Raw genomic sequence first — 12,869 nt, forward strand, 5'->3', positions numbered from 1 at the left:
AACATGGCATCCGGCAAGATTTTGAGACGGAAGTATATAAAGATAATATAATATTGCTTTACTATTTCACGTCTCAGAATGACCGAAGCCTCGATGGAAAGCACGTTCGTGATTATACAACATGCACAACACACAAAGAGGAAAACAATATGGTTGTGACGAGTAAATCAAAGTGTCGAGCTCGCATCTAAAATATACACACAATTTGTAAAGCCATCTAAGGATTTATTTGACGAAATGGCATTGAAAGACACCCACACGCAGGTGATTGGACACACTTGTCTGTCGTAACCTATGTGAAACTTCCTTAATTGGCAACAGGAAACAAGAGATGCTTCTTAGTCAGATGCCAGAAACGTCCGTACCTTTATCCACGAATGCGGAGTGCACCGATCCGTCGGCGACGAGGTGTGACGGTCTCGTGCTCAAAAACGTCGCAGCCGAGACGCAGTCCGCGACGTCTCGGAAGGCGACGAACGCAAACTGCTGACCCGGAAGGAGCACAATGTCCTCGACGTCTCCGTACTTGCCCAGCTCGTCAAGAATGGACTCGTAGCTTCCACCGCACACGAGCCCGCAGTTGTTCAGGACCAGGTACTGCGGATCAAACACGTTTGTTTTGGGCGGCCTCTTTTCAAAGCGTAGACCGCCACTACGGTGCGTGGAACGTGTCTCCGATAGGTGCGTTAACTGTGTCTAAAAAGCGGCCCCTCGCTTCCAACAAAACCTCCGAAAGTTAGCCTACCCCTCATCTTCGCCTCATTGTTCTCAATTTTAGGTGGGCCACTCCTCGGGATATTACGACAGTTAGAACTACAATTTAAAGGGGCACTCAAGTGGTTTTTTGAGTTTGTGTTTTGATGATGACAACTGAATTTAGACGCCCTAAGTATCCCTAAAAACCAAAAAATATAGTCATTCGGTGATCATTTATTTAATAAAAATGTAATTAAAGGCTGCCAAACCTCAGATCCACCCGAAAACGAAACCACTCTCATTGGTCACCACTCGCATATCAAAATGTTCTCGGGCCAATGGCGTTGGACGACGTTCCGTCGCGCAGCAATCCTGAGGTAGCCGCACCGGCCGAACTCTTTGTCATTTAGTGGTGTTAACTTAGCGAGAAAGTCGCTAAATTTAAAGTGTTTTCAGTCGTCCTAAACGACAATTTTGTGTTTTTGGAGTCTTAACGACTTTTTTTTTTTCAGTTATGTAAATTGTTGTTGCTAAAGCTACGTGGACGGGGAAAATATGTCGGTCGGATAGCTATCCGGTGGCTTCCAGGGGACAGCTCTCGATCTCACTTATTTTTATTCTCCGACCCCGAAGCACTTCAGAGCCACTCCATTTTTCAGGGATTATCAGGTGTTTAAAAAAAAATCCTTTGTAACAGTAAAAAAACTCTGCGTCTTAAAGCGTTTTTTTTTTTTTCGATAAGGATGAAGCAGAACAGCCTTCCGCTGTTTTGTTCATGAACCAGGATCTTCTCGCCAATGCCTTGAGTCACTCAAGATGTTGGCGAGTCCCTTGGGAATGGGACGGCCGACTCCGACTACTCACTTGTCTCGCCACAAAAAAATAAAAAATAAATAATGTTTGGAAAAAAAAAAGAAACTTTACGTCTTATACAATAAAAACAAATCCAAGAAAGGTCATCATCATCATCACCACTCAGCGACTTTTCGCTAAAACTGGCGACTTTTAGACCGCGTCCTGGCGACTTCGCCCAAAAAAACTTAACAGCACTCAACGTTACTAAAACACTGAGTTGGGAAACTCGCCGTCGAAACTTGGGCCGCTGGCGTCCGCCAAGACCAAGCTAAATACGACAACAGCACCACTCTTTATCATTTGTCTGTGCTGTGGTCACCTTGAGCTTTTAGAAAGCATGTTTTTCCGTAAAAACAAATGGAAAAGACTCTTTTTGTATGACATTTATTGGGGTATAGTACAAAATGATGGGCGCGTGATGTTTTTAAAATCTTTAGTTTGCAGGGTTTTGCAGCACAATTAATATGGTTTTTATACAACCATGCCTCAGTGGTGCTTTCAGGTAGCACTTCCTGACCGAGGTGCATTTTAACTTCAGTAGTAAGTCGCGGCGCGTCCGCTGGGGAGACAGGGGTGGCGCCCCTGCAACCTCTTCCACTGTATCTGTTTCGGCGCAAAAATGGCTGATTAAAGGCAAAATTGAAGTCACGTGCAGTTCCTCGAGTGGCCACTGCGGGAGAAATGGCGGCGTTGTGTTCGCTATTAGCTCGGTTCTCGTGGACAGATCGGGGCCACTTTTTCAGAGCAGTCTCTATGCAGTTTCCCAACTGAGTGTTTTAGTAACGTTGACAGCACTGTTGTCATTCGAGCTTCGATCACGGCGGAGTTCTCTACGCTCGATGACCTGACGCCGTTATAGGTTGAGATTCTTCGGCGGACAGCCGACCTGGGGATGATTTCCTATGACGCCACTCCGACCTGCGATGTGGACGATAGCAGCGCTACGGAGTCGTGTTCGGGTTCCGAGGACGATGAAACGCCAGACATATTCGGGCGTTCTTCGATTTGCGGTTGGGGCAAGTCATAATGAAACCAACGTTTGGCATAGCAGCGTAACCTCTGGTACGTTATGTCAAACAATGTCGGCACGTTGACTTTCGCCTCGGGAGGACGGGGAAGGCTGGTTTAGACATTTGCAACGAGCGCGTTACCTACGACTGCGAATGTTGCAACCGGAGCGACCACTCTGCGCCGCACGTACCTGCAACCACTGCAACAAGCGCAGCGGATTGTCAGCACGGCGACCGCTTCTACACCGCCGTCAGCTGTTTCAGCGGCGCCTCTAAAAAGGGGACGCACTGCCACTCAATGGCGTAACAGAATATAGACAGACAGTTTTCTATAGCCTAAAGCTTTTTTTCTTTTTTTTTCATGATAGGCTTGCAGGGTACAGTGGATGAAAAAAAAAGAACCAAAAAAGACAGTACGCCGTCTTGGACGATCATGACTCTAATACATGACTTTGCCAATAGTACAAATATTGCCACACGCCTTTTCTATGATTATAAAAGACAATGCAATCTTAGCAGCGATATAGCAACGTAGAAATATGATTTCATGATCATATTTCGCTGGTTTCCACGGCATCCTCGCTTGACGGGCTCTGCTATCGCTCCCTGGCCAACCTACTATCAAGTTCGTTACCACTGCGATGACAAGCTGTTAACGGATGCTTCAAGACTGTTCAGCGACGGCACTGTCATCACTGCAGAGTCACTGTGCTGCTTCGTTTGGATTGGTGCCTGTGCCCACGTGTGCCCTGCTACAAAAGACCGTCAAGTTCAGCGCTCGGCGGGATCTGCGGCCAGTCTGATGTTTGGGGCTAACTGCATCGCTTGTTTTATTCAGGTAATACCTTACGTCATTTGCCTTTGTATGTTTTTTTTTCTTTTTTTTTTTCTGCTGGCTGCTGATCCCAGGCCATGGGTGTAGATCTGTCTGTGTACTGTGCCCATATAGGTCTTTTCGGTTGCCGGCGTAAATCAACGACATATATGGTCAACAGAGGGTCGCGACTCTTCAAACCGCTAATATGCCTTGCGCGCTATGTTGGTCCGCGACCCAGTTCTCTGCTTTTATTTTGCCTGGCGTGTATATTAATGCAATCTGGTGATGTGGAACTTAATCCTGGACCAGTAAGTGCTGAGTCTGCTAAACTGGATGCTATCATGCAGTCTCTTGATCTTCTGACAAAATCAACTCATGAGTACCAAACTGATAACACTTTGAGATTAAAGGTAGGGTCACTGAACTCTCCAAGGCTACCAAAGGTATTCCCTCACTGAAATCGGACCTTGAATTTGTGAAAGCTGAACTTGGGCCTGTTGCGGAACAACAAAAACTTGTTGAAGAATTAACAGCAACCGTAGACGACCTTAACAACCGACTGCGACGAAACAATATTATCATCAAAGGGATCGCAGAAGAATCCACTGAAACCCCTGAAGAGCTAGATACAACCGTCACAACATTCCTATCAGATAATCTAAACGTGACGCCTGGCGTTTTTGAACGTATTCAACGCTTAGGGCAGAAGCGTCAGGATTTCTATCAACCTATCATCATAAAGCTCTTGGACTTCCGGGACAAGATGGCTATATTCAGAAACGCTCCCAAGCTAAAAAACCTTAACATTAAGGTATGGATAGAAAACGACTATTGTCCGAAGATACGCCTCGCACGTGGCAAGCTTTGGGAATACGGTTCTACGTTTTGAGCGGACAGGATGAGAACCAGACTTGTGCACAACAAATTGTACGTAGGCGATAAGGTGTTTGTTTACGACCTTCAGAGCGAAAGCGTGATTGAAAAACACTATGTCAGCGGCACGCGCCCTTGACTACCTCCCGCAAGGTCAACTGATCGTGCCTCCCATGCACACCAACTTTCATTTTTGTTCACAAACTTTCGCAGCATTTTTAATAAACAAGATATTTTACTTGAACATGCGCACATGTGCAATTCTCAGATTATTTTAGGCACAGAGACATGGCTGAATAGTGACGTTCCAAGTGAACTGCTTCTTGATTCAGATTTTTCTATATACCGTAAAGATCGTACTCATTGCAGAGGAGGAAGCGGTTTGATTGCTATTAAAGCTTTAGAGTCTGCTGCTGTGACAGTCACTACTAATCTTGAACTTCTATGGATTGAATTTAAAATATTGTTTCAAGAATTTGTGCTGGGAGTGTGTTATCACCCCCCCCCCCCAAGCTCTGGAGGAGGCTTTGTTGATGAACTTGGCACCAGCTTGGAAGAAGTGTTTTTGTCTTATCCTGACAACATTATCATCCTAGCAGGAGGTTTCAACTTTCCCGGTAATAACTGGGCAGACAGTTCTATTCCTTCATGTAGTAACTAACCCCTTAGAGTGTTTAGAATTTATGCACCTGCTTTCTGCATTTGGACTTCATCAACAAATTGCTCAGCCAACACGTGGCAATTCAACATTAGACTTGTTTTTTATTACTCATCCTGAACATATCTCTTCCATACATTTCCTATCGCCGATTAGTGATCATGCCCTCATAGCCATCAATCTTTCACTAAAGGTACCGGACAAAGAAAAGACCTCGAAAATAATTTGGGACTGCCCTAAGGCAAATATAGTGGATCTGAATTCCACTCTCATTCGGGCATTCGCAGACTTCGAAAACTCTTTCAATGATTGTTCAGTCGAGGTCAATTGGACTTTTTTCAAGGACACACTGCTTAGCTCCGTGAACCAGTTTATTCCTAAAAAGATACTTACCTCAGACTCATCTCCCCCCTGGTTCTCAGTGAAAATAAAGCGCATTTTAAAAAAGAAAAAACGTTTATACCGCAAGGCTGTAAAGTTAAACACTGATGAAATTTGGCTTCATTTTCACGCGTTTTCCAATGAGTGCAAACGCGTAATGCAGTCAGCGAAACATCAGTTTTTTAATGTTGACCTAAAAAAGGTACTAACTAAAAATCCCAAAAAGTTTTGGTCTATCATTAATCCTACACCCAGGGGCGCCAAACTTCCTACCGTAGATCCACAAGATAGCCCATTATCATCCGCGGTAATTGCCTCCAATTTTAACGCGTATTTTGGTGAGGTATTTACAGGCGAAACTTTTCCAGAACCTTGCCTATCTAGCTTCGAAGCCCAACAGTCATGCAGGATATTTACCTCTCCATAGAGACAAAATTTCAAATGTTTTTGATCGACTCCCTGTGAACTCTTCACCTGGCTGTGACGGAATTAACTCCACTCTTAAAAATAATGAAAGATACTTCCGCCAAATTTCTGCTCCTTATTTTCGAGCAATCCCTAGCTTTCTCCCAATTGCCATCTGACTGGCTAAATGCTAACGTAGTACCCATCTTCAAATCAGGTAATCCGAATGAGCTAAAAAATTACAGGCCCATCTCACTGACCAGTGTGTCATGCAAAATTTTAGAGCACATTGTCTTTAGCAGCATAATGTCACATTTCGATAGTAACGATTTGTTGTTCTCTGATCAGCATGGCTTCCGCAAAAAACTGTCTTGTGTTACCCAATTATTCGAACTCACCCACGATCTTCGTAGCAATATGCACTCTTTAAAACAAATGGATGCAATATTCATAGACTTCTCAAAAGCTTTTGATCGTGTTTCCCATAACAGATTAATACTTAAGCTCCTCCATCTAAACGTCAGTAGTAACCTTGTCTCGTGGATTCGGGCCTTCCTGTCTCATCGCACCCAATCTGTGATTGTCGATAATGTCACCTCCTCTCCATTGAATGTCATCTCCGGCGTTCCTCAGGGTTCAGTTCTAGGCCCACTTCTTTTCCTAATTTATATAAACGACATTGCTTCTTCCCTCTCTTCCACCGTGAGATTGTATGCTGACGACCTTGTGCTCTATCGCAAAATTTCTTCCATCAATGATTGCATAATTCTACAAGACGATCTAGAAAAATTAACGACCTGGTGTGAATCTTGGCTCATGACGATTAATCTGGATAAATCTAAAATTATGTCGTTCTCCAGATCAAAAAATAAGGTCGCTAACACTTACTCTATTTCATCTTGTGAACTAGAATGTGTAGCCACATTTAAATATCTAGGAGTGTTCCTTTCTGCAGACTTGTCATGGAAGTGCCACGTCGACTATATCTGCTCTAAAGCAAATAGAACATTAGGATTTTTAAGAAGACATCTTTATCTTGCAGACCCGTATGTCAAACGTTTAGCATACACTACATTAGTTCGGACAAAACTGGAATACGCGTCCATCATGTGGAATCCTCATCAATTGTATGTCATTAACCAACTCGAAGCTGTCCAAAATCGCGCCACTCGTTTTATTACTCGCGATTCTTCTCGAAAAAGCATTTCCTGTCTAAAACAGTCCCCATATCTCTCCATACACTCGAAACTCGTAGAAAAAACGAACGGCTCTCTTTTATGCACAGACTATACCCATGGTCACCAAAAACATTCATTTTCCCGGCTCATCATATTTCCTCTCGCCTAGATCATCCATGTAAAGTCGAACCCATTTTCTCTAGAACGCCTACAAATACTCACCTCTCCCTCTATGCATTTCTGAATGGAATAGCATGCCCTGAAGCCTGGTGACAATGTGTGACCATAACCATTATACGCAGGAGCTTGTTAAGTTGTTTGAGTAATCTCTGTATAATGATGCTTTCTTATTGTTCTCATTCAATGTTTTCCCCAATTTTTGTGAATTTGATGTACCCCCCTAATGTAATGCCTCACATAGAGGCCCTTAAGGTAATAAAATGAAAATGAAATTAAATGAAAAGATAGACGTTGCGAGCGTTCAGGATTGCTAAACTAATCACTTTTTTTCGGTGATGAAAATACGTCAACATTCGCATCCTTTATACGGTACGCGCCAGTAATACCTTGAACTTGAGCACATGCATGAAATGTGCCAAATAAGAAATCCGGGCGATGTTCGAGGAAAAATGCTAAGAAAGCACCACTGTAGTCGAAGTAAACAAACACGATGGCACGGGCGTTTCTGCTGTCTTGAGAGTGCCGCCACGACATCGCCGCACAAGTAGGTGGATCTTCCCTTCTAGTACGTGCTGGGTTATCATAGCGACACACAACGAAAATGAGCTTTTATAGCGACACACAACGGAACGATGAGCTTTCATCACACCGTCCATGTCGACGATCACCACCGACGCCACGTTTGCAGTTCATGAAACGTGCGCTTCCGTGCACCCCGAGGGAACGGGAAATTCACCCCCCACGGAGGAAGGCAAGGAGAAAACGTAGTCCCTTGTTTGTGAAATGATAATTGCAGTATCGCGTATGCTAAACTAGAACTATTTTACGTCTTGTGGAATTATCATGCACAACATATCTAAATGAACTGAGAATTGTTTCTTTAGCGAAACTTTACAAAGGCCGCCAGAATTTTCAAACATACGATAATTTCATTAATCGGCGCAGGGACAGAAAAGAGTCCGTATGTGTTTTATTCCTGCGTGATTAATACGCAGTTCTGCCTTCTAAAACTGAAGGTACTCATTCACTGACACTTCCTTAATGCCATCGCACCAAAAAGTAGCTTCCCCAAAAACCACTTGAGTGCCCCTTTAAGCCCATAAAGTTTGCGCAGCACAGGAGGTGAGATAGACGAAAGTTGTCACACCTAAAACGCTTTCTTAGCGGTAAGAAGTGTGGCAGAAGCCCATGGTCACCATGGCATAGGTTCACCCTCGGGTAAAAGAACAACCCACTTTACAGTACAGGAGGCATTTGCGGCACAATGAAACTGCTAAAACCCTTCAAGTCTTCCCTTTAAGTCTTGAGCTACTGAACCATGCAATGGTACCCCAGTGTAGGAGAATATGTGTGTGTTTGGACCACACCGTAATTAGGACCGGAGCGGTTCAGCAATACCCACCGAGCAATGAAGCTCGATTCAACAGGTAGTGCCATCTCATCTGAAATTTTCGCAACTCTGTGACAACCTGTGGCTGCGATCGTTGGACGCGATCTTGTGCTCGAACGTCCGAGTGCCTTGCCGAACTGGGACACAGCGCTCGTGTACAATCATTCGGTGGCACGGCCTTCCCAACGTTGCTTCTTTTGGCCACCAGCCGCACTGACCAGCAGCTGACCTAGATGCCTCCTGTTCGCTGCTCTGGGGCTATGGAGAGAATTTGTGAGGCCGCACGTGTATACAGTGCCTGGTGGCACTGCAGCCAGTTATAACTGTAGAAAGTCGCTGCAGACGGCCAAGTTTGGCCGAAAGTGTGTTGGGCGTTCGCAACCGTTCGAAACACTTTTCTTTTCGTTGTCTCGGTCTTGCCCCCATCGGCTGTGTCTGCGAGCTTAATACCATTTTCTAGTTTTGTCTGTTTGACCAGAAATGCTTTGAATGTGGTATGTCGTTCTTTTTGTGTGGCAAGTCGGCGCGTTACGGTAACGTAAAGTGCCCTTGACGATTCAGTGACAAAACAGCTACTACAAGCATGGCTGTCAAACGGGCTACACGCACATGAAAAGTGAGAAGACTGTATATTTTTAGCGTTTCAGGAGTCAAGAAAAGCTGCAGGCGACGCTGGGAAAGAAATTTTTAAGAACAGGAAAAATGTTTTAAACAGTGCAGCACCATACGACAGCTGCATTTCGAACACCAATACCGAACGACACGTAAATAGACCCTTTGCAAAAATCCCAGAATCCCGCGTGCGAAGTGCTGCAGGCACCCCCATGCCCCCCCTCCCCCCCCTCACATCGTCTACCATGGCTATGTTCCAAATCTTACCCGAGTAACCTGCCTCCTACGTCAGCGGGTAATACCACGTGACATCGCGAGTAAACGATCCGCGACTCGATTTTGGAACGGCCAGGATAATCACCTGGATCCTACGCGGATTGGCTTCGTCTTGGGCGACGGCAAAAAGAAAACGCAGCAGCGATGGCAGAAAATAGCAGACGATCCTTTTGATCATGGAGAAAGCACTCGAAGAACGGTAATGTTAATGACGACGCGGTGTATTTTGAGGTGGATCCACCAGCTCCTTTTACTCACCTTCGTTTTGAGCTGTATATTGAGATCAAAATTACTTACTCCTTACAGCTAGACATAAAAAAATGTGTTTTTATTAATCAGCGCGATCGCTGCAATTCTAGTCACGGTGCCCTAAACGCATATATTCCACGCATTGTAATTTGCACCGATTATGTTTTGCAGAAATACATTCCACACGGTGTAGCGGTTCAGTGCGAGGGTGCTTTCTCCAGAATATGAAACTCACGTTCGCTTTGACGCGAATGTGATTACAGTGAAATTTTCGAAGCCTTACTGCTTTACAAACGTTATCCTCTCATTACACACACTCTGGAGGAAACAAAAATATTACATTATCATATATCGAGTTCAAACATTTTCGGCCTTGAACGTGAGATTACGGCATTCCCCCAACGCCGAGGACGAGGATGCGGAGAAGCTCCTGTTTACACTCGCACTCAGATAATAACAAGTACACGTTCCCGGGAAGGTGGACGGTCTGGATGTAATGCAGTCAATTCCTGCGTTGACAACAGCAAATCGCAATAACCACACATGCTGCACCTAATTCTTTGTCATTTCGAACGTCCGCCACCAAAACCAACGGAGCAAGCGAGCTTTGACGGCTGTCGGCGCAGAAAGCAGACGACGAACAGATCACGTGACGTATTTACTCGATTTGATCTGACTTTACCCCCCGATAGAGGAGGGTAGCGCGAGTAATTACTCCGGAGTAAACAACCCGCTTCTGGAACGCGAGTTCTGACGCCATCGAGTAAGCTCGAGTAAGTTTTGGAACGCCACGGTACGAAACTTTTACTCCGGAGTCGGATCGAGTAAATTTTGGAACACAGCCCATGTGACACTGAAGGAAGTGAGTGAGGAAGAGGGTAGCGCAATTTCTCGTGAGCCCTCTTTTAGCAGACGCTTCCGTCGTCTGCTACAACCGGTTCTGTACCTAGAGTTCCCGTCATTCCTTTTGGCACCGCGGCCGGTGCTGTGTGTTGCAACGGGCCTATTTCGTATTCTCGCTCCGATCGCCGCGCACGCGCACAACCAACGCGCCGGCATCGGTACCTATCGTCATCTCCGCCTCATGCGAGCCGCTCCGGTCCCAACACTGTCCCGTTTCAGTACAAGTTTCCTGAGCATCACGCGCCAACTAGCCCGAGAGCAGGTCTCGTACACTGTAGTGGCAGCTGTCCAGCGGCCGTGCCCTGGCGTTCGAACACTGAGGACGGTTGTTGACTTACCCTGGTAGGGTGATCGCACACCGTGATGCCGGTTTTCTTCTCTAGCATCTTGGCACATCTTGTCAACTTGCGATCGGCTTTTCTTTCTGCCTTAGTTCGCTTCGCGTTGCTCCGAACGTTCTGTGCACTTATCACTTCGGGCGCCGCCATGTTCTTAACGTAGTTGCTAGACGCCGATCCGTAGCCGGCTAAAACTAACTAAAACTAGACATTTGAACCCCGTAAGTGTTGACGCGGTGACGCTCCAAACAAACTCTTGAATCGCCCTCGGGTCGCAGAGGGCGGCATGACAATGTTCATGTTTCGTCAGGCAACGGTCACAACGGCTTGCAGCACCGCCATATTACGGTGCCTGGAGCGCGTCTCCGACTGGTGTGTTTAGCGTCCTATCCCGCCCATACATCAAAAGTGGTCCCAAAGTGGCAACAAATGACGTCACAGAAGCCGGAGTGTCATGCTCAAGGAGGTTAGAAGTACTAGGAGGGGGCACGTTGTGATATTGGTGAAGCATAGTCATAAAAAGTTTAAACGACTTTGTGCCCAGCGTGACCGCAGATCTGTCTGGTGCAGGGTGTAAGATAGACAGGTGGGGAAACGAGAGCCGAATGAGCGACCGCATTGTGTCCCCCTCGGTTTTCTCTTTTTCTGTGGCGCCATCTATGTTGAGCACCGCGAACTCTCACTCCGGGTGGGCGACCGATGGCGACCGGCTAAACTGACGGAGATGGTTTCTCGTGGATTTTCAATGGAGAACTTTCGTGTTCTCGGTTTAAAATCCGATTCCGATTTTTTTCTTCTCGCCGCAGCGCCATCTGTCGCAATTCGGGGGTACCCGGAAGCAGACGAGTACACAATCCGGTCACGGCGCTGCGGTAGGCTTCAATCAACGTTACTAAAACACTCAGTTGGGAAACTCCCATAGAGACAGCTTTGAAGAAGTGGCCCCAATCTGTCTCCGAGCACCGAGCTAATGACGAACACAACGCCACCATTTCTCCCGCAGCGGCTACTCGAAAAACTGCACGTGACTTCTATTTTTGGCTTTAACAGAGGTGAACCCCCGTCTCCCCGGCGGACGCGCCGCGTCGAACTGCCGAAGTTAAAATGCACCTAGGTCTGGACGCGCTACCTGAAAGGCCCGCTGAGGCATGGTTGTATAAAAACAATATTAATTGTTCCGCAAAACCTTGCGAACTAAAGATGATAAAAACATCACGCGCCCATCATATGGTACTAAACTCCAATAAATTTCATACAAAAAGAGTCTTTTCCGTTTGTTTTTACGCAAAAAACAGGCTTTCAAAAAGCTCGAGTGACCATAGTACAGACAAACGAAAAAGAGTGGCGCTGTTGTCGCATTTAGCTCGGTCTCGGTGGACGCCAGCGGCCCAGGTTTCGACGGCGAGTTTCCCAACTGAGTGTTTTAGTAACGTTGGCTTCTATGCAGGGGGGTAAAGGTGGGTGAGGAGGAGTGGCAAATCCCGTGCGCCGACATCCTGGGTCCCGAGTGAACGAACGCAAAAGAGAGCGACAGAACACAAGATAAAGAAAGCAACGTTGCCATGGTAACGCGAAGAGTGAAAACTCTCAGCAATATAAACAGTGATAATTTAACGTTGTAAATTAAATTCTGAGCTATTCTAACGCTTATAAAAAGCAATAAAGTCATTACGCGGCATTAACTTCCCTTCTGTCGAAATCTCGGAAATCTGGTGGTTGCGCAGTTTCGTATTCCTCAACCGCGCCCAGCCGCGCCCCACCGGCGAAGCCGGGTATATGGTTTAGTTTAGCGTTAACGCGAGGCCGTACATCTGCGCGCTTTTCAAAAAGAAAGCTGCGAAAGCAACGTGAATATCTTTCCACCGGTAAGTTCGTGGATTGTTGAAGTTCACGAAACTGCTCTGATGATGTAACCGTGTTTGGGACCCCGAGGGTCTGCCCGCATGATCCGCCGCTTGCGGCAGCCAGAATGTATGGGAAAATGGCGGACCTTTTCCTCTAGAGTTAGTATGTATGATCTCTATGCTTCTATGGGCCGTTTCCCCACC

At 46.1% G+C, this 12,869-nt stretch overlaps 1 protein-coding gene across 1 annotated transcript in view; it reads right to left on the minus strand.

The window, feature by feature from the left end:
• Nucleotides 1-11,010, minus strand: part of LOC8044152 (alkylated DNA repair protein alkB homolog 8) — a 43,145-nt gene extending 32,135 nt beyond the window's left edge. Inside the window, exons 1-2 of the mRNA XM_042294648.1 lie at nt 10,822-11,010; nt 366-597 (exon numbers count right to left, since the gene is read on the minus strand). Of these exons, the coding sequence (XP_042150582.1) occupies nt 366-597; nt 10,822-10,971 (382 nt within the window). The 5' untranslated portion in view covers nt 10,972-11,010. The remainder of the gene's footprint in view (nt 1-365; nt 598-10,821) is intronic.
• Between the last annotated feature and the right edge of the window lie 1,859 nt (nt 11,011-12,869).

The sequence above is a fragment of the Ixodes scapularis genome, unplaced genomic scaffold, assembly GCF_016920785.2.
Source record: "Ixodes scapularis isolate PalLabHiFi unplaced genomic scaffold, ASM1692078v2 PGA_scaffold6__148_contigs__length_123643588, whole genome shotgun sequence".
NCBI lineage: Eukaryota > Metazoa > Arthropoda > Arachnida > Ixodida > Ixodidae > Ixodes > Ixodes scapularis.